The 27671-nt window shown below is 47.6% G+C and overlaps 1 protein-coding gene and 1 non-coding gene across 2 annotated transcripts; both read right to left on the reverse strand.

The window, feature by feature from the left end:
• LOC144172254 (uncharacterized) lies at nt 1-24554 on the reverse strand. The gene is made up of 5 exons (XM_077701013.1): nt 24407-24554; nt 21991-22094; nt 10902-11018; nt 6436-6489; nt 1-192 (listed from the first exon to the last, which is right to left on the reverse strand). The coding sequence occupies exons 1-5, from the start codon at nt 24552-24554 to the stop codon at nt 97-99; spliced, it is 519 nt and encodes a 172-aa protein (XP_077557139.1). The 3' UTR covers nt 1-96.
• Nucleotides 14196-14268, reverse strand: Trnam-cau (transfer RNA methionine (anticodon CAU)). The gene has a single exon. It is a non-coding gene; the product is annotated as a tRNA-Met (tRNA).
• Nucleotides 24555-27671: the final 3117 nt, after the last annotated feature.

The following is a 27671-nucleotide window of genomic DNA, read 5'->3' on the forward strand; positions in this document are numbered from 1 at the left end:
CTTCCAATTCGTTTATTATTTGCTGCTATGACATCGAAATTGAGAAACAATTGCAGGAAGCAAACCAATTCCTGTCCCGGAAGGGCTTTTAGCGAATTAGTCGATGGACACTGCGATCTGGTACCAGTGGACGCAAGTGAAGAAACTCTTCCTGTTGGTGATGGGCACCGTGGGTCTCCGGAAACTGCAGCCCTGCAAGATGCCGCCAACACACGGAACGTCAAAGTGGTACCTTTATAAAATGACATATTTCCGAATTTGCGCTTTTCCACAGGAATATATGCGAAAGTCGTATGCCTTACTAAGTGCAGAGTTTTACAGGTATGCAAATTACGACAGTGTAGGTTGGCATTAGAAATTTATCGCCAATACAAAGCAAGCAGAGATATATTCAGTATGAAATATCGCTATAAGACAAGTGCCTGTGAATTGCGAAGCAAACTGATAACAAAAGCTTTCGTTAGGACAGCTTACGGGGACCAACTGTGGGCTTCACCAATATCAGACGTATTTAATCAGTACACTACAACATCTGGTCCACTTCAAACTACTATCTCGCTGCGTGCGTTAAAAACTAAACAAAAAAAAACATTTTTCTTCCTCCTGAGTAGCAAGTGTTGTTGTGGGCGTTAGCACTGTACGAAAATTTTATTCTTTTTCTTCGGAAACTAAAAATATTTTGTTGTTTCATTTGTAACTACAACAGAATATTGAACATTGTGTATTTCCTTCTGTTTAGTTATGTTGCCTGCAGTCATTTATACATCTTTGAAAATGTTTTCTCTGTATCCAGCTTCCTGATGCAAATGAATATTGTTTAAGGAGCTTGAATTGTGTTTGCCAAACGCGCTTGTTATCTCAGAACAATTGTCCTGGTGTACCTATTGTTTACTTATTTGCTATGTTGTTTGCTTTGTACCGCTCTGCCTTTTAAGGGTGCCATGTCTTCGTCAGGCGTTTGTTTTGCTTAAGCTTTTTCACCCGAGGCAGTACTTGTGTAAGAATTGTTTCAAAAAAAGTAAACAGAAAAGAAAATTGCAGGCACGGATGATAGACAATTTGCAAAAATGGCAATAACTGCTCCCCAAGTGCTTGATGTACACACTCCCAACCCCTTTGGCCAACCGGCCGTCCCATCCCAATAAAGGACTTTACTACTACTACTCTAACCCTGTCTGTACTGTTTCTTTCCCCACACCGATTGATTCAACAATAAATTGCAAATTTAAATCTGTTGTTCACATCTAATGATCGCTCTCACCCAGTCCTTTCGTGTGATACCTGTCATGCGTGTAAACGATTTCGCACTTGCTTAACTAATATACTGCCTTACTTAGTATATGCGTTACGCATGCTTGACTTCGCATATGAGACTTTGCTTAATAGGACAAAACTTTGTAGCCTGTGCTTACTGAATTCGGCCCATTGACCCTTATCTCTTTATAGCTCAGAAGCATGAAAGGCGGCATGTACGCACAAAAAAAAAAACGTTCTCTTAAAAACGGATTGCATAATTAGTACGTAAACTAATTCGAATACTTTACGGCCTTTGCTGTTCTTACCGCGATCTGTCGATGGACAGCTCATTTTCGTGCGTAACTCGGTGCACATAGAAGGAATGAATGTGGCAAATCGATATCTCAGAGCAGAAAATAGAAGAAAGGAAGACCGTGTGCCCAAACAATATCTTAGTCATTTTTTCTGCTTTAAAAAAAAAGGCTGCGAAGTTCCGGCGGAGCTTCTGATTCCTAACACCTTAACCCCCCTCCCCACCCCCCCCCCGCCCCCCTGCACCAAAATTTAAAAAAGAGCAAGATGTAAAAAATAGCAATGGCGTTACTCGAAGAAAACCTAGTGCATAGTGTTTGCAGTACTGTGGAGAAGCGGGCAGTAATTTTTGTCAATGACGCTTAACTAATTAATTGTAATTAATTATTTAACTCGAGAATTACTGTTCTAATCACTGAAGTATCAATGAGGCACTTGTAGGCACCCACGAGAGGCATCTAGCTGCGGTATTTTCAGCGACGAACGAATTGCGTACTCATTTATTCTGACTGATAAAGAAAAGCGCTTCCGCGTGCATTGTAAAGCAGCGTCCCCAACTAAGCTGATTGAAAGCAACTGCTCCGCCTGTCATCCGCCCGAAGAGACAGCGCATCACCTTGATAATGGCATGCATGGAAAGAGCAGCAACAGCAAGATTCGCGGGGCGCGTGTGCAGATAAGGCACAAACTCGGTCTGGATTTCTTCGTTCTTTCTTTTGTTTATTTCATACGGATAACTCAAAGGCAGCCTGTTTGAGGGAGTGAGTGAGTGAAAGAACTTTATTGGAGGTCCGGCGACGACGCGAGCTCGTCGCGTACACGGCTAGTCCTACGACGTACACGGCTTGTCCTACGTGCCCGCGACCGTACCGGAGGTACGGTCGCGGGCACGCCGGACTGCCAGGATTTGCTTGTATACGCCTCGAGATTCGCGATCGCTGCGCCGCCTGCCGCCGCTTCTCCGCGGCGTTAGCGGGATTAGCGCTGGGTGGCTGATAGGTGGTCATGCAGTGTTTTGGTTCTCTTTCGCTTCTCTTTGCCTTTCCGCGCACTAAACAACTTGTTATGGTGACGTCTGTAAGCTAACTGCATGTTTAGGGCACTTAAAAAAACAGCTGCGTCTTAGTAGAGCGCTCTAACGCCAACAAGAGCTACCCGGGGAGGCGGTTCTGCGCGCGTCTTGGCCGCTCTTGCGGGCGTCGGCGACGGCAGCAGCATATCACCGCTGTCACCTTCGAACACGTCAGCACAAGTGAATTCTATTTATTGTCGCCTCGTTTAGACCTGATATTGGCACTGTAAGAGGTTGGTTCGTTTTGCAGCGCAGACAACAAATGCGGCTTTGCTTCGAATATGTACGTCGTAGAAAAATATGTTTCGGGGATGTGATAACCCAACAGCTGACAAAAACTTGTGCCTTTTATGGGAATATAAGCCACGCGAAAATGTTAAGTACACCCAAAGGCTGTGCATTGTCAGATATGTGCCCACTCATGCGTTATAGTAATAACCAAGGCATATGTTAATGAAACCAGGCGAAAATGAATGGTCTGCAAGTCAGGAATAAATAGAATAGTCGTACGGGAATGAAAAAAAAACCGAGTGCAGCTTCTGAAATGCTAAATACGTTTGTTTGAGCAAGGTAGTATTCACCAGACCAACTAGGTGCCAAATGCACTATTTCGCTAGACATGGGGGGGGGGGGGGTGAGGAGGAGGACGCTCAACTATCCTTGTTTACAAATGCGGAGCGAAATCAACGACTGAACGTTTTAGTAATCACACACACAAGCTGCGTGTTCACTTTTCGTTTGTTTTTCGCCATCAACGAACGGCTGATCTCTCGGCGGACGCATTTTTTGAAGAATACAGGGTAGGCAGTTCACAAGCGATACGAGGTGTCGTTGGAAGAGTTGATTGATTGATTGCAGGGTTTAACGCGCTGACGCAACGGAGATGATGAGGCACGCCGTAGTGGAGGGCTCCGGATTAATTTGGACCACCTGGATATCCTTAACATGCGCCGAAATCTCGTACACACGGGCTCGTTGGAAGAGTGTCGTATCTGATAAGGGTCTCTGATTTCGGTTTATGCTAGATTCTGCAGTCTCCCTGTGTCATATGACGATGTTTCGAAGAAGAGTTTGGTCACGGACGCGGATTACTCTATAGGCCGATCTTCGCGCTTCTCGTGGAGGATAAATGTAACAGATGAATCTTTGCGAGCGCTCACCTCGGGACAAGACGACCCATCATTAAATTTGTCGTCGTGTGCTGACTCCGGGGTGTAATTTTGTGTTATCCATCGTACTTCTTTGGTACAATGTTTGTGAAATTTATGCCGCATTGGCTTGTTCATGGTACTGATCAATATCTGATATGTGATATTGGCAGGCGTAACTTACGTGCTGTCAGGTATGAGGGCTCCGCTGGATTTTGTAAGTGCACAAAGTCGGTTTACATCATAGTGTGTATGGCCGCATACGGAGACACTGCCACTAAATTTCAGGGCAGCTGAATTGCAGTCAGCTGTATGCAAATGCTGGCTTCGGGACGCCGGCCTGTGAGCCTGTGACACACGCCCGGCGCTCATATAGATCTCACTAAGATCGCGTCATAAACGTTTATACTCTCGTGAACACACCACGCTTGCAAACAGAGTGCCTGCTCCCCGTTATTCGGTATTTAGAACGCGGACAATCGGTAAATCGCTGTCTTGAACGAGCCAAAAAGCAACGGCGACAGGGCGGAACGGGCCGGAGACTCCCGAGCCTGCTTTCGAAACGGGCCGCTAGGGGGATTTCAGTGGCGCCCCTACAGGCCGCGCTCGAGGCGTATAGAGCGGGGCTACGCAGAAGAGAGTCCCACTCCTCCTTGCTGAACTTGGGGTAAGCGGACCCGCACTCCCAGAGCATGTGAGCTAGAGTAGAGGTCTGTCCGCAGGACGGGCAGGCGTCGTCGCGTTATACGTCGGGGTAAACTTCGTGTAGAACTGCCAGACACGGATATGTGCCGGTCTGTATACAATAGTCTAAGGGAAACGGCTTGCGCCCTATTCAACTTGGGGTGAGGGGGTGGAAAGACCCTTATAGACATTAGAAGAATTCTGTGACCTCGTTATAAGTAGCGGGAGCGTCCCTGTGGAGGGGAAGGGGAGTCAGCTCTCCTTACAGAGGAAGCGCGGTCAGTGAGGCCACGCGCAGCCTCGTGAACAGACTCATTGAGGTTCGGGGGAGCACCCGCGACAGATCCTACATGAGCGGGAAACCAGAGAATTGAATGATGCGTGAGAGCATCTGTACGCCAAACGCTAAGAAGGCGAGCAGCTTGCTCAGCTATGCGGCCATTCTGAAAAGCCCTGACTGCCGTTTTGGAATCACTGTAGATCTCAGACCCACGACCGTCTAGCAGGGCAAGGGCGATGACGACTTGCTCGGTGACTTGGGGGTCTGAAGTGCGAATGGAAGCGCTGTTAGAAATCTTGCCGCTGGTGTCGACCACAACGACGGCAAAGGTCTTCCCATTGCTGTACTCCGCGGCGCTAACGAAGCTTGCTCTAATGTTTTTTGCTTGATTTGTTTGTGGAGCGCTACTGTTCTCGCTTTGCGTCTGCCCTCGTTGTTGACAGGATGTACGTTTCGGGGCACGGGGGCCACTAGGAATTTCTCTCGAATGCACCTAGGGATCGGGGTGTTGCTCCTCGAGGATCTTGCTGAAGGGTAACCTAGCTCTTCGAAGATGCGTTTGCCTGCGGCTGTGGAAGGCATTATATACTTTACGGTGCGCGCGGAGGTGCCGTATATTTTTCATATTTCGCGGGTTTTCTTTATCAGTCAGAACAAACGTGTGCGCAATTAGTTCGTCGCTGAAAATAGCGCAGTTAGATGCCCCTCGTGGTTTCCTACAAGTGCCCCATTGACACTTTAGTGATTAGGACACTACTTATCGAGTGAGATAATTAATTACAATTAATTAGTTAAGTCTTATTAACGAAAAAATCCTTCCCGCTTCTCCACAGTGCTGCAAGCATTATGCACTAGGTTTTCGTCCAGTTACGCCATTACTCATTTTTTAAATCTTGCATGATATCTGGGACACCCTGTATATACAAGCCCTCAACTACAGCCTCAGAGTATGGCTGTTTTGGGGGCTTTACACCGGATGAAACTGTGCTAACCTGTTTACGTATCAGAATCACAACGACAGAGTGTATAAATGCGCTTTTTCTTAATATTTTTTTTTACAGACGCTGACACTGCGCGCCTATCGTTACAGGAAATAATAAAGTGTGACAGCGCTTTCCTTTATTTCTTTCGGTTCGATCGTGCTGAATCTGCGCTTTTCAGTATATATTCCAATATATGCTCTTATCCAAATTTCCAATATATACTTATATGGATAGCCGTCAATGAGTCAACTGAACTAGTTTTCGCGTTCATGAAAAAATGTTTTCACAAAAATTTTCGCAGGGAACAATAGTTGTCAGATCAGAACTGGTACTCCTTTTTTCCTTTGCTTCCGCATGACGCAAGCTTAAAATGTAGAGCTATTTCTCTTTATTTTTACACTCTCACACACACGGTTTGTTTTCTGCGTAGCCTGCAGCATCTGTGGAAAGTATTCTGTAGTTTTGCACTGGTTGCGAGGCTACAATAGTAACGCACTCCATGCGGTGCTGCACGCTGCACGGTCTCCTGGCACTTATGCTGCAATGCTGGGACTATATGTATAATACATACTAAAAATCAAGCTGAAGATAATCGTATTGTGCCAACGCCAAGGCTATAAGACCCAACGTAGTGAACTCTGTGTGTGTAAGCCAGAAATATGTGTGGGTGCAAAAGACTAGGCCAAGCAGTAGTGATAGAGTGGCGTGCTGCAAACTTACGAACAGGTTTTCGCTGACGAGATCAGGGGGATGGGGTAGATCGCTTACTTCCGACTGAAACAAGAGAAAAATATGTACGTGTCAAGCGTGAGGAGCGCAATACTCCCAATCTAAGTGCATGACAGAATGCAATCTTACATGAGGAGTCAAAATACACAACAGTGAACAATTTCAAAGCTAGTTTTTCATTGCCGCAAGCACGTATACTCGAGTACCTGATGCGTGAGTTTCGCTCCCAACCGAGGAAAAGGAAATCATCATCGCACTGCTCACACCTCTTCAGACCCCTGTGACAAGCTAGTTAGACACTATAACGCACAGAAAATACTGCGTTAATTTCTTCAAATACCCGTGAACGCCTAGCCACATGGCGGCGGGGCGCTGTTAAACTGACCCTGCAACACCGACGATAAATGCCTTCACTCTTTCTTTCATGCCTGTAGGCACTGCGAAAACTATAGTTATCGTCAGCTCAGGGCGGCGCAGCGTGACTTGCTCGTCGCGGCAGGAATGTTTTCTAGTTTTTCTGCTTTTGCTTTAGTTGATATTTTCTTCACGGTAGCTATCGAATTCGTTTATTTCTGCAACTGAAAGGAATCCAGCCTGCTGCAATATAGTCCGAGCGACGTCACTCGAGCATATATCGGCGTACTCACTCATGAGCACACTCATTTGTACTCACTTGCACTAAACGGGCATGAGTGAGTGCAGAGCCAAGCAAAAAAAAAAATGGCTGACCATTACAATACTCCCTGATTCGAAATTTGTGCGCAAGGCGAACTGCAGCCTTCTGGGTGACTGCGGATACCTGCTGCGTCTCACGATTTAAGCGCCGCATCAGCGTACTCACGACGGCGCGCGATATACTCTGGCGTTGTCTCGTAGCACGTGATCGCGGACGACTTCGCCGTACTCTCATCCTCCGCTTTCTTTCTCCCTCTATTTTCAGTAGCCTCTTCGTTCTCTCGGTTATCTCGAAGTTCGCCGCCGGAAAATATGCCTGGACAAGAACGTCCGCATCAAGTGGTTTCCGACGCACGCAGGAGATGCGTCGGAGAGAAATGAGAACCACAACGAGACGGCACACGCCGCGGCGTGAGAACTAACCGACCGCGACCGCAGCGGCTGTCGACCGCTGTGGTTCAGCACCAAAGACCGAATGGTGAACTACAACGAGATGACGAAGTCCTTCAGACTGCGGGTTCTCCCACCTCCCTGTAAAGGGCTGAACATAGCCCAGGCTGTTTTGTTCCGACAACTGCAGACGGACACCCTACCCAGTCCAGGGTTACTAAACAGGATGTACCCCGAGACATACCAGAGCGACAAGTGGGCGCCGGGCCGCCGGGAGACGGCAACCTTCACGCACATGCTGTTGGACTGTACCGAGAACCCCAGCGAAGCAAAGTCAGTAAGCGTACCACCGCGACTGAAAGCCGCGACGAAGAGCGAAAACCAAGAAAAACAACTTTGGGGGAGTCCAGCAGGCCCTTGAGGCACTGGCCAGGCAGGAGCCCCGCGAACCGACAACGGCAAACGGGAATCCACGCCGGGCACCTGCCCCGAGAACGACGTAGGCTCAGTCTGCGCGCGCGCACGCGCACTGCAGGCACCAATAAAGCTTGTCCAATCCAATCCAGTCGCGCCGTCTCGACACATCGCCTCCGCCCTCGGCATACCGGCACTTTCGCCATACTTTCCTCCTCCGCTTTCCTGCTCGTTCTACCTTTTCTGTCTTCGGTGTCCCCTCAGGGACGATGGCTCCGCGGAACCGCAGGAGGGGGCGCTTAAGTGCTGTGCACTAAAAGGTGAGTACGATGATGAGTGAGTACAGACCAAGAAAAAAGTGAGTGCGATGACGAGGGGGCACTGACGTGAGTATATGTACTCTCAAGTACTGTACTCATGTACTCGTTGTACTCATATACTCGTATACTCATATACGAGTTCATGCACTCACCATTACTGTACTCGCGAGTACATGCACTCGCGAGTAGTAGGCATGAGTACTGTACTTAAGCACAAACTTGTGACTTTAATCACGCACTCCAGTCGTGACGTGCGTGCACGAGTCTCATGCCTTTCACGGCCCCCCTTAAAGCGGGATTCACACGACGGAGAAACCCTCTCACGGAGGCGGAGGGATATGTGACGTCAACACCACGTGACCGGATTTGCCGTCTTGGTGGCGTATCCACACGTGCGGAGCTGCCCGGAGTGACTAGCAGACGACAGCGCGGAGGAAGCGAGGGCGAGGTTCGCTTCCTCCCCGCGAGCCTCGCCCTGTGTGCCAAAAAACTGGTTCCATTCCCTACGGAGGGCCGCCGCCGCCGAGCGAAAACATGCGGTGGCATTTTCTTTCCCGGAGCATCCGCGGGCGATCCCCACCGAGGGGCGGAGCCTAAAACCGGTCACGTGAGCGGCTCCCGCGGGCCAAAAAGAGAGGGGTTCTCCGTCGTGTGAATCCCGCTTAAAGGAAGGTAAAATGAGGTGTTAAGCGTGAACCGCATGGAGCGTTTTTTCACGCGATTTGCGCGCGTCGGCGTTGCGCGTGCGTTTTTTCGACGCCCGCGTCGACGATTCCGCGCCCGCGGCAGCATCTGCCTTCGCTAGATTTTGACGCGCGTCGCGCGCATCAGTGGGAGGAGCCTGGCGACTTGCGCCAATGGGGAGGCGCGCGCCTCATGGCGGCGGTTTCAAAGCACTCCAGACAGCCGGCTGGCTCCGCCGGGGATCTTTAGGCTTACCACCCCGGCAGATATTCCTTGGGCGCATTCAGTAGCGGCGCGGATGATGTTTTATAGTACCGTTTTTACCCACGTTATAAGCTCCTTTACCGCTCAAGCAACTTCGTGCGTGTCTTGAGCGGCATTTTAGAGAGCGCTCAGAAGCGGTCGCTCGAGCTCCCGACGCCACTTCGCGGCCGAAGCCGCCGCCATGTTTCCGCCGCCTGCCGCGCCGCGCGCAGCGTGCGGGTGGCTCCGCGGCAGCGGCAGCGCGCCTGTGGCTTGCGCGGCGCGTTTTCGCGAGCAGAAAACGCTCCATGCGGTTCACGCTTTAGGGGGAAAACTGCGGCTCCCTCTTCTCCCTCTTCTGCGGTGTTGCCGCTCTCGGCAACCGCTCGTCACGGAATTGCCATAGTGAAAGCCCAGGCAAACATGGGCGTCTTCACTGCACTTTCTTCGTTCAAATTGTTCGGAAGGAGGGGCGTGATGGGTACTAGCATGCACAACGCACGCTGGAGCCACTCTTTCTCGGTCTTCAGAATTGGTAACTAGAAATACTTTCGCCTGTTTCAGTTAGGCAAAATGGTTGGGAGAGAACCGGGAGAACCAATTGCTACGGGCTGGAAGCGTTCTCTGGCTCTGGCTTCGTCGAACCCATAGTCATAGAGCCGCGTTTTAATGCGAGTGGTTGATAGCGGGAACAAATTAGCGGAAACACTTTTGAATACGAGCACTTGTGGGTACAGATTCAGTACAATGGAGTACAGATGATTTGTAGTTAGTGCAGATTGAGTACGAGGACAAGTGAGTACAGTTGAGTTGAGTACGAGTGAGTACAAATTGAGTACGAGTACAGGTGAACGCGTAAAGATTAAGTACGAATGACTCCAGATTAAGTACGAGCACTCGTGAGGACGAATGAGTTTGTGTACAAGTGAGTACGATTACAAATGAGTATGTGATGAGTAAGTGCGGGTGATTTTAAGTACAGACGAGCGTTTTGATTAGTTTGATGAGTAAAGCGTAATGGAAAAAAATGGGATCGAGTTTGAGTGAGTTATTTCGCATTTGCCAACCTATGCACTCGCGCGGGCAAACAATGACCAGATCAAGAAAGAGCGAAAAATCTTTCGGACGAGTTCCTAAGTTATTTGATAGGCGTAGAACGGTAATATTGATTGTGGGGCTTTGTGGCGGTACTGAAGGTGCTTGTTGACTCTACGTTCTGCGAGCGTTCCAGATTTTGAAAAAAAAAAAAAGAAGTTGAGAAAATTGTCGTGAGGTTCTTTTAAGGCCTGCCAATCATTCCCATATTATGTTCTACTACACATTCTGAGCCGTGTTGAAGGACAGGCATTTTCATGCATCTTTCGCTGTTGATGTGGTGACCGCTGTGAAATAACGACTGCAAACGCTTAGCTGTTTAGAGTACTTCGCAAATGTGCATTCTCGACCTCGGAAAAGTTCACATTCGCCGCAAAGGTTTATTATAATGCGTTGGAAACCACGTCACCGTGAATCGATGACGGTTGTGTCCTACTTAGCGCCCTCCCGGCTTGGAAGTACCAGGGCCTCGGAATAAAAGCGCTTCTCTGATGAGTGCACGCATCACTTCAGCCCAAGGTTCGCAAAAAGCGACCTTTTCAGGTCCAAAAACGGCTGCGTGTATGCATCAATAATGGATATGCTCGACTATGCTCGAAATTTTCTTTTTCAGAAAACTACACTCCGCTCGCATACCAATCTGGCCTTGACTTTGTCCACGATGCAGTCGACGATCTTGCCGTGGCGGTCACCCTCGCCTTGTGGTACAGATGACAGGCAGCCGTCGTATTCGGCACAGATCACTGGCAGAACCTGCACCAAGTCATTTAGACACGTTCATACGAGCTTTTTATGACACGTACCCAGCGCCCTTGAAGACAAGCCGCGGCACTTGCCGATTGTTTCGGTGGTCAGTAACACGACGCTTGAATTGTGAACGACTGTGTTGACTGATCACAGTGAACCGTGGTGCTTACGCCACTGACTAGGAGTTTGGAACTTAAAAGTCCAAGGATCCCTGTGTACTTCTTACCAGTTGTAAATTCAAAAGCAATAATGTCCCATTAATTACTCTGGAAATGACGTGGCGCCGAAAGCACGTGTTGCGGGCGCCGCCATGGAGCACTGACTCCCGCAGCGCCGGCGGCAGTGCGGCCGCGTGCGGCTGCGGTGCGCCGTCGCACGAAGCGGTCCGGCTCACTCGTGTCTGCTCCGCCGTTGGCTGAGGCCAGCGAGTAGACCTCTAAATACCGGGGGGCCTAAACTAAAAATATACCGGCACAATTACAGTTCGGATTCGGGGGAATTCATTCCGTTGCGTTTCAGTTCCGGTTCGACTGAATTACGTACTCAGCCGGTTCACGAACCGGTTCGATTAGTTAAAATGCTGAAGCGTTTAAAAGTATTTTGTGGTTCCACGTACCCACAAAAACGAAATACGGTGTGGTTCACTCAAAATATTCCTTTCTCCCAATATAAATCGTGCAATTTTTAAAGACAGCCGTAAGCAATCAGTCCATATATTAAGGAAAACAGAGAAAGTAGTGACAATACAACGGCGCTTACGTTGTCCAATTGGCTACATTCATATGCCATTACCAAAAGACTTGCACGTGGGGTATATTTTCTACCGTGTCTTTTCTTTTTGTTGTTGTTGTTGTTGAAGTCGCTATCCTCTCTATGGAATCGCCCATCATGCTGACCGTTTAACACCTACCTTGACCCCTTGGCCTTCAGTGTTTTGAAACGAGTTGTGTGGTTCGTAAACCCCGCACCTAAAGAAATTGTGTGGTCTCCGGGGCATCAGGCTCTGAGAGGTAACGAAGCCGCGCACGCGTCTGCCCGAGCGCTTACCCACCGGGCGCCTCACCCTTGCTCTCCCGGCTCGGAGATTAGCAAACCACTTCTGCGGTTTAGAGAAATCGTAAAACATTACTGCGATAACCGCCGGCTTTACCCAGCCCCTGCAAAGGGTCTGAGCAAGGCCGATGAGCGAATACTGCGGCGCCTGCAGACGAACACATTTATGTGCCCTGCAGTAGCAAAGCATTTCGACCCTAAAACAGATGGGCGGTGTCTGCAGTGTGGGGAGGTGTCCGACACCTTCCACATGGTGTGGGCATGCCAGGGCAACCCTGCGTTATCCCCCAACCCTTCCCCCAGCATAGAGGTATGGGAGGCAGCCCTGCTCAATTGCTCGGGGCTGGAGTCTCAAAGGGCTCTATAGCTCGACGGGCGAGAGCGGCGGCCTTGACCAATGGAGTCCCGGAATAGGGACTGCACCTCAGCGGTGGGCCACAGGCCCTAACTCTCTTTTATTCTTCTCATAAAATAAAGTTTCACCGCTCCTGCTTCTCCTCCTTAACGCCGGCAGTTAAGCTTGTGTATACCTGCCCGTCACGCCCATGCAGTAGCAGGGGCATGTTGAAATAACAGAATTGATTCCAACAGTTGTAGCACAGGGGAAAAAAGTCCTACAGCATCCACGTACAGAGGGCAACACCCTTATCACAGGTTTCGTACTAATAGCCTTATCTTGCCTCGGCCAAAAAACATTTGAAAAAGCTATTGTGTCATTCTGAAGTATTGACTATATATTTTGACCTCAACGTTTTTTGTGACAAGTCTGAGTCCGCAGTTTTGAGAGATAGCCAGTTCAAGTTAAACTCAGTGTTATAGACAAGGGTGTTGCGCACTGTACGTGCTACCTATGAATTCGATTGTTTGGTCACCTAGGATAAGTTATTAGTACCCACCTGACAAATGGTGCGAGATTAAATCTTGGTAGATGTAAGCTTTAGCTATACTATCAGTAACTGCCTTACTGCTCTTATCACTGGAAGCCATCTTGAGGCACCTATCACGGATGTGTGCATCACCAATAATACGTCTCCGTCCCACCTGACAACTGCCATCATTTAATTCATTGCGGAATCTTGCTACAGATTACGCGATTACAGAATGCAAGCACAATTAAACGCGTGACGCACAAGATGGTAACGAGAGAAAAAAGTGGAATACGAACCTTTGTTTTATAAATGCGGCCTGGATACGTCATTAGCGACATCACGAAACGCACGATGCGGCGGGAGATGTGAAATGGAGGCTTCAATTGTTTAATTTCTCGGAGAATAAAGCATCGTTTGCTGCCGGACAATCGCCGAGGGCACTACGAAACCACAAATCTTTCGAATCCCTTCTGACCTAGAAACTGATGCCAGTACCACCTTTTTGGCTAATAATGTTGTAACAAGCTAACTTGTTCTTTAGTTAGACGTAGTGTATGATTTTCTAGTTGTGAAGACGCTTTTAGCTACAGTTTAAATTGCGTAATTGTTATAATAACAATGTGTTGGTTTTTACGAAAATGCGGCTGGCGTTCCTCCTCATGTCGGCTACGAGCTTTTCATCATAGTTTTTTCAATACTATTACCTAGAGAGGAAACTGTTGCTTTCCCGTCTCAATTCCAGCCAATTTGTCGCACCACATGGTATAAATCTGAGAGGGCATTGTTTACGGTTGCGCTGGTCGAAAGAACTACCGAAGGATATTTTCGTTATCGCTGCTACTGCGGCTTTTCTTGTGGTGGAAGATGTCCGTTGGGTTGGGCACGAATCTATACGATCCTTAAAAGGAACGCGACGGTTAAAAAAATGTTACTCGATATAAGTCCGCCAGGTAGTGCTGGTGATGCCTACATGCCTACATTTTAACCCAGCCTTGCGTCACCACGGTTTTAGGTTGACGTTTATACATATATACCAAACATGTAAATGGAGGTGACATAGGCTAATAAAATTTATGCCGCTGATGCGAAAAGTTGAACCGTGGTACGTAAAACCAGCCGCTGCAGAAAAGCTCCTCAGTTAAATGCCTAAATTAAATTCAACTGAATTGAGAAAATAATAAATAGGGAATTACGCCGAAGTATCAAGTAGGGTATACTGCCCGCATAGTCAGTAAAGATAGAAATAAAAAAGCACACCGCCTGCCCCGGGTGAGGCTCGAACTCACGACCTTCAGATTATGAGACTGACGCGCTGCCTACTGCGCTACCGAGGCGGTTGGGTGAAGCCGGCTTAGCGCCTGTCCAACTGCAAAAGTAACACTGAGGCGCTCCTTTTGGTGTCGACAGGCGTATGAAAAGACCAAATTTTTCTTTGTTTCCTTCCCCACAGTAAACAGGAATTACTGGTCAAAAACTTCTACAAAGTTTCTTAAGACAATGCAACTGATCTAAACTGCTCATTTTTAGCGAGATTTGTTCGCAGGTCAGTCGTTGAGCATAACGTGACTGCGTTGTCAGGACCCTCCGTACAACCCTTGAGCACGCGCTAGCGGAAAAGGAACGTCCCGATGCGTGGTAGAAACACACTAGGGAAAAAGGGCGCGACTGCTCTCACTTGTCTCCTCCGCCGAAAACCGGTTTGGATGCTGGGTGACTATCTCCCGCTTCTGTTCAGTAGGTCAATGCGCCAAGAGGTCCAATAGTCACGTGACAGCCGAGTCACGAGGTACAACGAGACAAAAGGTCCAATTTGTGTCAAATGGTACAACGCGTCAAGAGGTCCAACGCGTCGAAAGGTCCAACAAGCCTTGCTCTTTTTTTGTCTTCTGCATTTATAGTTTACTCCTCAGCCGTTCTTAATACGTTAACCCCTTCAGCTCATTTTGTAAAATGCCTAGGTCCAATAAAATGTCCTAGTAATATTCGGTTGTTTAAGTTATGTGGGTCTACGTTGCGATTAATGGCTGCTTGTGGTGGTTGCTGATTGTTCCAGCTTCCATCTGCCCTCGACCACCAGTACTCCCGCACGAAAAGCGACGCTGGGGTTGAAGTTTTCGCGCCGTTACCCGCCATGGAAAAGTACCAACTAGCCCAGCTTACAACACTCCTGAACACTGGCCAACCCGCCGCGGTGGCTCAGTGGCTAAGGCGTTGCGCTGCTGAGCACGAGGTCGCGGGTTCGATTGCCGGCCGCGGCGGCCGCTTTTCTGATGGAGGCGAAAAGCAAAAACGCCCGTGTGTACGAGATTTCGGCGCACGCTAAAGATCCCCAGGTGGTCAAAATTAATCCGGAGCCCTCCACTACGGCGCGCCTCATCGCCTGCATTGCGTCGGCGCGTTAAACCTTACAATCAATCAATGAACACTGGCCTTTGGGTGCTCTTTGATGGCAAACTTAATTCACATCTCTTGTGAAATTTAGCAAACAGTAAACCTTTCAGAACTTGGGGGCAGTTGGGAGAATTCGCTTAGCATGGACCCTGCCAGAATCTGCACTCAAATGTATGTCAACATAGCCAAATTCTGAACGGTATCTTCGTTGTATGGAATGAGACGTGTACATCTCCGAGTGCGGCCGCTGATGAAGTACAAAAAAAATCCGCAGAAATTCATAGCATTCTTATGTCGCTTGTCTAGAGTGCGAGTTCATTACAGCCAATCGTTTTGGTTTTTTGTTTTTTAATTCTGTCGGGCAAATTGTTAACGATTACAAGTGTTACTTCCGCCAAATCTTCATTTTTGTGCAAATGTGGGGCAATACACAGTTCAGCATTCTCGCTATTTTCGTTCTATTTGATTTATTTTCTGGTTTTTCAAATTTCCGACCAATCAATAATTTCTATTTATACTCTTGTAACGGTTAAAACTCTGACTTCCGCCATATCTTCATTTTTATTGGAAATGCAGGGCGTTACACGGTTCGCCATTTTCGAAATTTTCTTTCTATTTGATTTATTTTCTCGTTTTTGAAATTTCCGACCTACCAATAATTTTTATTTACGCTATTGTAACGGTTAAAACTCCTACTTCCGCCAAATCTTCATTTTTGTGGAGATGCAGGGCATTACACGGTTCGCCATTTTCGAATTTTTCTTTCTATTTTATTTTTATTTTTGTGGCGTGAGCTACACTGGCCGAGGTTGAGCAGTTTCGCGTGGCTCCTGGAGAGCCGTGCTGCGCATGCGCGAGGAGCAGTGGCGTCACAAGGCGCACAGAACGTTGCTCGCTTCCCGGCGTCTCTCCACACCCCACGCGCCCAGCGTCTTCGCCGACCTCCGTTCCGCACGTGGCGGCCCGGTCGAAAAACACAGGTATATTAGTTTTTTCTTTGGTAGAATGACACACGTCATCAACCCGCTAAAAAGGGATATCACTATCAATCATCGTCAATCATAATCGATGATGATTGTAGGTGAAATGAGCAAAAAATTAGAACGCTTGCCATAGCCGGAACCGACCCTCGGTCCCTCATATTATAAAACCGATGTCTACCCGATTGCGCCATTGCAGCACAATCGAAGCAGTTTAGATCTGGAGAGGGGTGCATGGACGTGCAAAAAAAGAGAGAAAACGCACCCCTCCGTTTGACGGCGACGATGTTTGAACGCTAGGCAAAGCCACGGAATGCCCGTATCAGTAAAGCACTAGAGAGCCCAGTCGCAGGGCAGTGAAGCGTCCCGATGAGTACCGTACGTGTACATTAAGGTGGTGTAACCGCTCGCTTTTGGGTTGGTTTGTTTGTTGTTTGACATCGTTTCGGAAAGTTTTGCGTTGCCCCATCGCTGTCGTTTCGCCAGAGGAGCAGTTGAATTTGGTATATAGTGTGTATATTGCCCAGGCTAAAAGTTATGTTTTTGTGCCTTGCTGTTTTTATGTCCGGTCTATTTGCTGTATAAGGACACGTCAGTGAACGTGTCTTGTACCCCAAGTCTTGTAGTGATTGATTGACTCATTCATTGATTCATTACTATTTTTATCATCCAACATTTTGTTACTTTCTGTCGCTAGTAGCCCTGCTTTTCTATCTTTAATTACAATAATAATCGATGACGATGACGATGGTGGTGATTATGATTATTATTATGATGATGATTATGATGATTATAATGTTCACTCAGCCACGGGCATGACCGACGCCACAAAACATCAAATATTTGTCCCCCCATGTGAAAAATCAAAGCGCCTTTTTTTAGTGCTGCGTTCCAATTCGCGGACAGCTTGGTAGACAGTCTACGAAGCAGTTAGACGAAACTAGGCGTCTAAAGGAATCAAATTGGAACGGCGCCGCGGTCGCAAACGCAACACCAGCGCAGACGACAGTGTCGTAGCAGACATGTTGAGTTGCGGCGCAAGCCGCAAGTTTCGTAACTCATATTACCGTCGTTATTACAAACGTTACGTGATTTATAAATTTGGCAAATTCATCTTCATCAGTAGTAAATTACACTAAATATTTAAATAAAGGAACAAATGCTTCTGTTTCAACATTAATGCGCAAAAAGGTGGCGCTGGCGTCACTTATTAGTTCAGACAGGAAGGTAGCCTGTATCGTTGCTGACTTTCGATGCTGTCTTCTCGAAGCAGTCTTCGTTGACTGCTTCGTTCGAATTGGCTTCGTTGCCGCGAAGACGGCAACGAAGCTGTCTAAACGGTAAAATGGAACTCACCCTAAGAGAAAGTTGGTTACAGCGCGAAGCCATTTCCCATGCAACATTATTCAGAGTCTAAGTCCAAAGTCCAAAATGTCGCAACCGGAAAGACGTCGGCTTCATAACGCGAGTGAGCCAGGCTCGATCCCGTTCACGGGAAACGTTTTTTTTTCTTTTGGGGTGTTTGATGTGCATTCGCTCATCATCATCACCAACGTTTCGTGAAACCCACTGTGTAAAATTGACTTTCCTGCCGCTTGTTCTAGTGACGGGGCCGGTCGCCATCAGGGACGCATAGAAAGCTTCGCTTTAGAAGAACGAAACATGACACGACTTTGTGCAAAGAAAGAACACAGCAGGAGCCCAATCAACACCTCACACCACTGTCGTAAACATGAAACTGACAGCAAGTTACGGCTTCATCCTGAGGGTACAAACTCGTCTCACCGCCAACTGCAGCTTTCCTGAGTGATACACTGATAAACATCTTTCCGCAACGAATTTCAGAAAATAACTGTTGCTGTTTGCGGTAGCTGATTTGGTAACGTAATGACAGCAGACGCGGCCGCGCCTTTCACCACAAGCGTTTCGTCGTGGTTGGACACGGTCAAACCAAGTTTGCCGAGCGATAGCCAATATGTCTAATTCATTTGTGCCTTAATCCAGCTGTTCGAAAAACAATTCCTTTATTACCATCCTTTGAGATGAGGAAGGCAAGGAAAAAAGGCTGTACGAACATCTTGACTAGCTCCCTCCCCTCCAAAGTGATGTACAATATGGCATGAAGTTCCGACTGGGGTCTTTGTGTGTGCGCGCATTTTATACGAGCTACATTTTGTATAGCGTTTTTTTTTTCTGGATCATATTCGCACCGATGCAACACGAAGCTGATGTTGTCTGAAAACATGTGCAAATTTCTTCATTCAACACTGTATGGGAGCTTTGGATTAGCAATTGAACGTAAAAAGAAACTGACCTAAATTTGGCATGGACCAAAGTTTAGCATGATGTGCAACGCGACAGCACTACTCAATCCCAGCGTTAATTAGTCGAAGTTTGAAGCATTTTTTTACAGTGGGACTGTATATGGCTATAGGATCCCAGGTTGATTGATTGGTTGTAGGGTTTAACGCGCCGACGCAACGCAGGCCATGAGGCGCGCCTGCGCTGAATAATTTTGACCACCGGATTAGTTTTGCCCACCTATGGATCTTTAGCATGCGGCGAAATCTCGTACACACGGTTGGTTTTTGCTCTTCGCCTCCATTAAAAAAAGGGGCCGCCGCGGCCGGGAACCGAACCCGCCACCTCGAGCTCAGCATCGCAATGCCTTAGCCACGGAGCCACCGCGACGGGTCGATCCCAGGTTCTCACGGCGGCGGCAACAATTTACTCAGCGCCGCGTGTTTAGGGCGCAGGAAAATTTATATGCAAAATGAAATAAGGTCCTATTGCCTCCATATTTTGATACAAGGTGGCTTATCTTGCCCCTGCAAAAATATCTTCCTAGCAACGCATTTGCGTACAGAGGTGATGCTTGGTCATCTACGGGTAGAGTACGGTTACTGCCCCACTATAGTTCATATCACAAGCTAGCTGCAGCACTGTGGAGGCTACATTGTTATCAATAGTGCGCCCACTGAGGGCGCCTAATCCGCCGTGAAGGGTGTCCTGAAAGGACATTCCCTTCCCCCCTCTCGGCAAGTGGCACCGCACGGCCCCGGCGCCTTTTGTCGCTTCCTTCGCAGTGAGTTAGGCGCCCTGAGGGGGACAACAATGTATCCTCCACAGTGCTGCAGCTAGCTTGTGATATGAACTATAGACGCCTCTCCACCGCCGCCGACGCCACTTTCCCGGAGCACGGCCGGACTCCTCTCTCCCCTCCTCTCTCCAGCGCGGGAGGAGGAGAGTCGAGTCCGGCCGTGCCCCGAGTCTTGTATGCTCCTCGCCACGCGTGGCGTCTCCCTCCCCTGGTGCATTGACGCCCGCTCCACGGCGGCCACGTGTGCGGCGCACTCCTGTGCTGTGATTGGCCCTAGTGCGTTATAACAAAACGTCACTGCATCTACCCACCAATCGTATCTGGCCTTAGTCTGTGACGTAGGGATGGGGCCGCTGTCCCTATAATTCAACATAGCGAAATCAAACAGAGGGCCAGCTGCGATTGCATATTTTTTACGAGGTGGAAGCGCTCTGATTTTGTATGGGTTTTTATATCTCCCCCACCACAATATCTAGCGGTTGGGATTTGCTTGAACTACCTCCACTCGAACTATACCTCACTTGCAAGACTGTGTATATCAGTTTGTGTCTCGTTCTATTTTTAGCGATGTATAATGCTACGCTGTGGTTCAGCCAAGAAGTAAGAGAATTTTTGTCTTTTCCACGTTCAGCGGTGTGCCAGTAGAGTTGACAACTGCTTCATCTATTTTCTGGTGCATTGCTTGGAACAAAACTTGAGAAAGTGCTGCCACTTTTTAGGAGACCTTTCAGCACAATGCGTATGTCATGGTGCCACCTTATTTCACAGTCAGCAGCATCACCGGCGATCATCTTTCCTTCTTTGGGCCCTTGCAAAGATATCGGACACCTCGTGCGTTGACGCATTCCAGATGCACTTGAGAATTGTCTCAAAACAGCAGGCTTAACTGCCCGTTCGCTTCTCCAGTTGAGGACATTTATGCAGATGCTTGTGTGCCCCCCCCCCCCTTTCTTTTGTAGTCGAAAGGATCTTGGCATTCTCTGTGGACCAGTGGGCTACAAGCTCCAGCAACAAAACATCTTGAAAAATGTTCTTGCACTGTCGACAATGGTCGACAAAAGGTCGTGCGCAAGTTGAATTGTCCGGCCACGTTATCAGCCACGCTAACATATATCTCATGATTAGTTAATTTCATAATGTTTTAGTACTGCTTGGCTCTCTGGCGAAAAAAAAATGGCTCCTCGGGACATGTCATGAATATTCCCATTGTCGGCATGCATCCCTAAAACCTTGATCGAAGTGCCATCGGCTGCGACGACTTAACAATATGCCAGTTACGGTACATCGGCTAGTAACGGTAGCCGCCTTCAGAAACTCAAGGTCGATTCAGCAACGTCAGCACTGACGTTACATTTTCAAATGTGAAGACGTCAATCGGAACACGTAGTTTACGTACAGTGACTTCGACGTTCCTTGGCACGAGGTTATTTTAACGTTAAGGCAAATATTTTGGTGACAACATCCCCACTCAAACAGGTTGTCAAATGGATATGACACATGTCAGAAGGTCACAGCAGACTAAGCAACCTTGTCTTCCCAAGTCAGTACGGGATGGGCACTCAGTGCGATGCAGATCTTTACATAAACGTGGTGATGGGCTCCCGTACATAAAACGGCCACTCAAACATTACCCAACAACCATTATTTACAAAACGAATGCCAAAAATTCATCTAAGGGAGAATTGTTTTTATTTAAGAAGTTCGGAAATAAACAAAGGTGACCCTGCTGGGGCTCGAACGCAGGATGGGAACGTTTGAAGCCACGCCAAAAGAACATAGACACCATATAGCCAGTTCCTTTTAACCGTTCATCAAAAAGATTTCAGCAATCTTCAAAGCTAACCACTACACGGCGTCCGCGTAACCGGAAGTGCCCGGTCTGCACTGGCCTTAAACAGAAGGTGGCGTCGTCTCCCCGGTATCCATTTGTGTTTGACGTCAGCATACCCACTCAGGGGGATTGCCTGATGACAATGGCAGCTTCCTAAAGTAGTTCTTTAAAAATTCACAACTTTCGATTTGACGTCAGCATACCAATCTATGAGCATTGGCCAGTGAAGACTCAGTCATGGGATTGACTTATTCATTAATGCCCGGTTTAAGCGACGTCAACATAACCATTCACACGCTTTCTAAATGTAGCGAGAAGTGATTCTCCACCATTTCGGCATCATAAAGGAAACTGTAACATTCCTGTAATTTTCCTGTAACATTTCTTTACGTAGTTCATGAGTCATTAATTACGGCGCCTCACACGTGGACCTCCTCCTGTTAGTACATAAGCGGCGCTAGTTGCAGGTGTTGATTATGAATTAGATAATGATTATGATGATGATGGTTGTTGCTGTGGTGGTGGTAGTGGATGAGGAGTAATTACTCCGGCACTCACTCTTTTCCCCTCATCGCTCTCCAACGGGAACTCTGGGCAGCGCTTAGAGGCTCAGTTTCTACCATCTCTGCTTTTCGCCTGACGAACACCTACGAAACACTACCGGACAAGAATTGTTTTGCAAGTAGCCCAACAGCGTAACACTGGCGGTATGACGATGATGACGAACTAATTAGGGCTAAGGAATGACGCTCACCGCCGTCAGATACTTCGAAGGCACCCCGTATTTGTCGTAGTTATCGTAGCAGTCGATGAACATGTCGGCTGCTGCCGTCAGCATGGACATCATCTCTTGCTTGTCTGCGCAGAAATGAACGTATCCTCATTACGAAAAGTATGACCTAGATAAGGCATTCCTGTGTCCGCCCCAGGGTGCGACAAATTACGCCTGCTATAGGTCTGTCCTATTTCAGCTTTGTTTATCAATCGATAACTATCTAGATAAGGCACGCTTGCAAACAAGAAAAACACAGCCAACCTCGTATCAATATAAATCTGGTAACGAACATCTGGTGGGTGCTTTTAAAGGGTAAATCACAAATAACTATCATTATACGTCAAGGGCGCACAACATGCGGATGGCGAACGGGTTTCAGAATAACAGAAAGCATCACCGAAATTATAAAATAATTCATCGATGAAACGCTTTCCACGCAACTATGGGTGTCACGGTGCACAACGTGGTCAAAATTACTGCCACAATAGAATCACGATGCTGAACAATCTCAAAGGCGAACGGTAAGCAAGAAAGATAAACGTTATGTGCAGTAATTACATTGCACAAAAGTGTTTCAGAATAAAAAGGTTTACTTTTATTGTTTTATTATCACCATTAATTTTTACTACTTGTTGCTTTTTTATCTTTAGAGCTGCGGCTTTTCGCCCACGCTGTTTTTTATTTGTGATTGCACCTCTGTCCGATCAGGCAAGAAACAAGTGGAGCCTTTCGGTATGCAAAAACAAAGCATACGTTTCCTGTGTTGGTGTGCAGCTATTTGCATAGCGCATGTGAAATGGGCGCACGTCGAATATGAATGCAACCCTGTAAAAAGGCAATTGTGCGTTTATTAGGGCACCGAAAGAGTGTTTTATTTTTTGCATTCACCTCCGCTGCTACCCTGCATATTGACTGAATTCGTTGAATTTACTTATCGAGGGTCCCGTCGCAGTCCCTGGACTTTGGGACCCTTGTCTGTAAAACATAACCCCCTGTATTCTTTTGTTGAAATAATAAACTTCATTTGATTTGATTTGATTTGATTTGAGGTAAGGTCAAGATGGCCACACACATGCAAAATTGTTCCCATAGCTTTTTACTTCGCTACCCTGATGTCGAATAAAAGCAAGGCGACAAAGATTACGAAATTATTTTTGCTGCCAAGGAAAGCTGGAATACTAGGCCATTTAGCTTAGGGTTCAAATTCCGTGAGACACTGTTCAGAATAACGAAGACAGAATGCATTCCCCTTGTTTTATTGCGTCATCCTTATTTTACATAGATGACCGACATCTTTGTATGGCTCAGTTAGTATTCTTATGTCTATTTACCTGTTTGGACCTGTGATTTTTCTCTGAAAAGTGCAGTTACTCACTGCACTGCATCGGTGGATGTACGAAACTTCTTATCACTCTCGCTTTGTCCATATAGAGGTGACTGCCAGCATTAATTAAAGAAAATTGAAATAAAATATGAAAGTAAGCGTTTCAACACAGCAGGAGATACGGCAGCATCATAGATTATCAACTATGTGAGCAATATAGTTTTGCCGGGAAGGGGCGGCTTATATTTAATTCCTATAGTGCGGTTCTCTGAACCTCCGCATCCTGCAGGGTTAAACGCAATTACTATTTCACGTTAGTGGAAGACACATGGGCTTCTAACAAGTAGAATTGAGGACGTGTGAGCGCTGACCGATCTCCCTAAAACTCTCATATCCGATGTATGTAAAAAAACGTGGGCCTTTAGTCAAGTTGTAGCGTTAATATCAGCCTTAAAGTACACATCCAATATGACGGTTGGACAGCAACAAAGCTCACCAGGCTCCTGCAAGCGTCAGCAATCAACGTGTATCCCAGTTCTTTATAGTAACACAACCCACAACACTTATTGGTACCTGGATGCTACGGGTGTTCTTATAGTCATCGCTTACTACGAACTGCCACGCACGAGTGCGTCCTTCTAAAATACTCTAATCATCTGTATCCCTCATTTTCAAGCGGACCAACTGCATGACTTGAGTGACCTTGAAATTCCGCACCTAAGTGTCAGATAGACTTATGGAAGTAAAACCGGTAAGTGCACGGGTGAGGAAGTTTTGGGGCTCACCTTCGCGTGCCAGAAAGTGGCTTTAGTGCCTGCCTTGCTCGAGCAGGGATGAGATATATTTTTTACGTATACCAGGCCGTTCGGCTGATGCTGATGATTAAACTGACTGGCGCTTAACTACCACAATGAAATTAATGGCTTTCACGTTCTTTCAACTAACCTTCTATCATTCGAACAGATGTTCAAACACGCCTAACTCTGTTAGGAATTGCTTAAGAAAGGTAGCAGCGGTAGCTAGAGTTGCTAGACCAGCGGAGAAGAATGCGCCCCCAAAAGCAGGTCCTACTGGGTTGTGGTCCGCACTTGTCCTCCAGCGGTGATCCTCCGGCAAGCTTCCCCAGGAGAAGCCACGAAGACGCCAGCACCGCACCGATCATCACCGCCATATTGCGAGCTTTGCTCAAAGCAAGTCCCACAGACGACGCACGCGCCATCATGGCGGCGCTGTGTTTGATCAGGTACCCCAGCTCCGATTTTTCCGCGGAGTCGGCTGAAGCGGCTGTCAGATAATCGCATCCATCACACGCTCGTGTAGCGTGCGTGGGTGGAGCCCGCTCGCCGTGATGAAACGACGTTATTGAAATGGATGGGAGAAGGCACGAACCTGACTCTTAAGGTAAACAAGCGCTTTGGGCCATTAAAGCACAGTCACGGCGTTGATATAGTGTCCTCCCTAAACGCCTGTTATCGGTCCCTTGGCAACTTAAAGTAGAAGCCGCCATATATGCAAAATGAAGTTAAGGAGTTTTGAAGGTACACTGGGAAACAATAAAGCACACAGAAGATTGCGCCTTCAGGCAGGTCTTTACTCTCAGTGTTTGCCTTCCATACCAGATCCTAGTGCGGGTGCGCCTTCAAGCAGGTCTTTACTCTCAGTGTTTGCCTTCCATACCAGATCCTAGTGCGGGTGCGCCTTCAAGCAGGTCTTTACTCTCAGTGTTTGCCTTCCATACCAGATCCTAGTGCGGGTGCGCCTTCAAGCAGGTCTTTACTCTCAGTGTTTGCCTTCCATACCAGATCCTAGTGCGGGTGCGCCTTCAAGCAGGTCTTTACTCTCAGTGTTTGCCTTCCATACCAGATCCTAGTGCGGGTGCGCCTTCAAGCAGGTATTTACTCTCAGTGTTTGCCTTCCATACCAGATCCTAGTGCGGGTATTCAGCGGCCGCATGTCGGCCAATCGGAAATTGCGCTCATGCGGACAACAAAAGTGGGCTGCTACAGCAGACATCTACTCTTCTGTCCTCTTAGTCGAAAAAGACAAGAAATATTTCTGTAGCTTGTGGTATTTTCTCATGGCGTACTTCCGTCTTGTCGTATTCTTGTCGTGTCGTGATTCTGATGTTCTGTCGTCCGTCGTATTCCTGTCCTAAGTTCGATGTTCCGTCGCGCCGAATTCCTGTCTTGTTGGGATCCTGATGTTCCATCAGTAAATCCACATGGTTTGAATGTTATTGCCTATTGTGAAGAGTAGCGTAAAGGGCAGTTCTGTTGTGACTGCAGGAATGTCTGTCGTTGAGAAAATTGACTCCGCCGTTACGACAGAAATGTGTGTCGTAATAACAGATAGCTTTGTCGTAACAACGGCACTTCTGTTGCCACAACAAACGTTTTTGTCATACGATAGGACTTCTTGTTAGATTTTTGCGCTATTCCTGTTGTGATTTAGTCTGCGCTGTTACGGCGTCGTGCCCAAAAACATCGTCACCTGACATGTATCAAGGGACGTACAGGTCCTGGAGGACACAAGCGGCCGAGTAGAGGGCATGTCTTTGCTAGTACGGTGACCTCGCTGCAAAAGCCGGGGTCTCGGCAAACATAAACCAGCGCTCCATTAATAATCCTCGTTCACTTTCCTGCATGCCTTCGTTTTCTCCTGACTCCCGTTGTTTACAGCGAGGCTGCTAGTGCTACGTTCCTCGGGATTAGTGCCGTTCATCTGAGTATTTCACATACCCGAGCAAGGAATCAGCAAATCATGAGAGGATGGTGAAAATAAAAAAAAGTTCCTTTTCTGGTCACCCGTGCCAGGGTTTTAGCCAAGGCCCAAGGGTACCTGGACTGAGGTGAACCCACCCCACCGAGTAACGGCTCAACCACCACCGTCTACTCTATTAAGTGTTTCTTCTCTCTCTTGTGTAGTGACGCGGCAGTGGAATTGTTGTCTACCACTCTGGCATCATCATTGTCCAGGTCGACAGAGCGAAAAAAAGAAAGGGAGCTCACTCCCCACCCTCATGGGAATGAAACAGCAATACCACTCTTGTGGAAAAGCGTTGAGTTTGGAAAAGCGTTCAGAAGAGGAGGAGAGTTGTTGATGAGAAGCGGGATGGCCTCCTACACAATTTTCCCCATTAAATTGCCGTGAATCTGCAATTGAATAGTGGTCACCTTCACTCGACCGTTATTTAATGCCGCAACGCCTCAATTATTCAGGTGCCGAATTCCACAAACACACAGGCACCCAAAATAACCTGTGAATAACTCGAGAATAACTTTTAGATCTCGTTAAATCATAGTATGTTTATACTGGGTTATTCTCTTTTCTAATTTTGTCTTGTAATTACCTTTTTTACGTGGCTTTTCTATTTGAAATTTAAACCTAGAATATTAATATTTTTGTCTGTCTTTTTTTACCCGTTATTCCTCGATGGTACGGGAAGGGTCTTGTCACAAATCGACTGTATGTGCCCGTGTTGACGCAACGCACGAGCTTCGATGCGCAGAGTGCGACCGCGTGCCGAGATGCTTTTCCACATAGCATGGATGCTGGAAGGGGAGGACCACTTGCTTCATGTGCCTCCGAAAATACGGCTTGGCCAGAACCCCTTCGAACAGCCATTGTCGGCGGCGGTGACTGACATCAACAACTGCGCTGCAACTATGCTACCACTACCACTACCTCTACCACTACGACTAACACTACAGTCCCCAACGCTACCACTAGAGGACGGAGGTAACGAAGCTCGATACGGCGACTCCTTCGCCAATGTGAATCTATTATATAATAAAGTCAAGACAATAAGTACACCCTGGCGCTCCCTGACCCGAAAATACATCCTTGTGCAACAGTGCATGATTACTCTACGTTTGCTCTAGGTTTGCTTAAGTCAATTGAAATTTACCGCGTTCCACTCTTCAAGGCGGGTGCCTCGATGCCATATGTCCGCATATAGCTATAGGTATATGTATATAGATATAGGTAAACTATACGTCCGCATATGACCTTGCTATATCTCCGCAGCTGCGCACAAGATTACGAAGCATAAGGGCATAACAGCGGTTCGGGTTCGAGCCCCGTCGCTGAGCCTATGCATAAGAGGGAACTGCCATCGTTGGCGCCCATCGAATTTGAGGGCGCAATATTACGGTTAAGAGAAGAAATTGCTGCGTATCTGCTCCTTTCGTTGCAAATGTCGAGGAAACACGATAGTCGATGGCGTCCCTGCCAAGTAAATGTCTCCTTCCTCTTTCCCGCTCACGTATGGTGCTGTTCCTCTCGCGTCTAGCTCCTCCCAAGGTAAATATGCTAGAGGTTTGCTAAAGTCAATTTA

This window comes from Haemaphysalis longicornis, unplaced genomic scaffold (genome assembly GCF_048455015.1).
Source record: "Haemaphysalis longicornis isolate Haplotype H1 unplaced genomic scaffold, Haemaphysalis longicornis Haplotype H1 scaffold_20, whole genome shotgun sequence".
Taxonomy (NCBI): domain Eukaryota; kingdom Metazoa; phylum Arthropoda; class Arachnida; order Ixodida; family Ixodidae; genus Haemaphysalis; species Haemaphysalis longicornis.

Coding starts and splice junctions, on each gene's coding strand:
- LOC144172254 (XM_077701013.1), bottom strand. CDS start 24,554: ATGGCGCGTGCGTCGTCTGTGGGACTTGCTTTGAGCAAAGCTCGCAAT. Junction 22,095..24,406: donor CAAGTGCGGACCACAACCCA/GTAGGACCTGCT, acceptor ATTTCTGCGCAG/ACAAGCAAGAGATGATGTCC. Junction 6,490..10,901: donor ACAAAGTCAAGGCCAGATTG/GTATGCGAGCGG, acceptor CTCTTGTTTCAG/TCGGAAGTAAGCGATCTACC.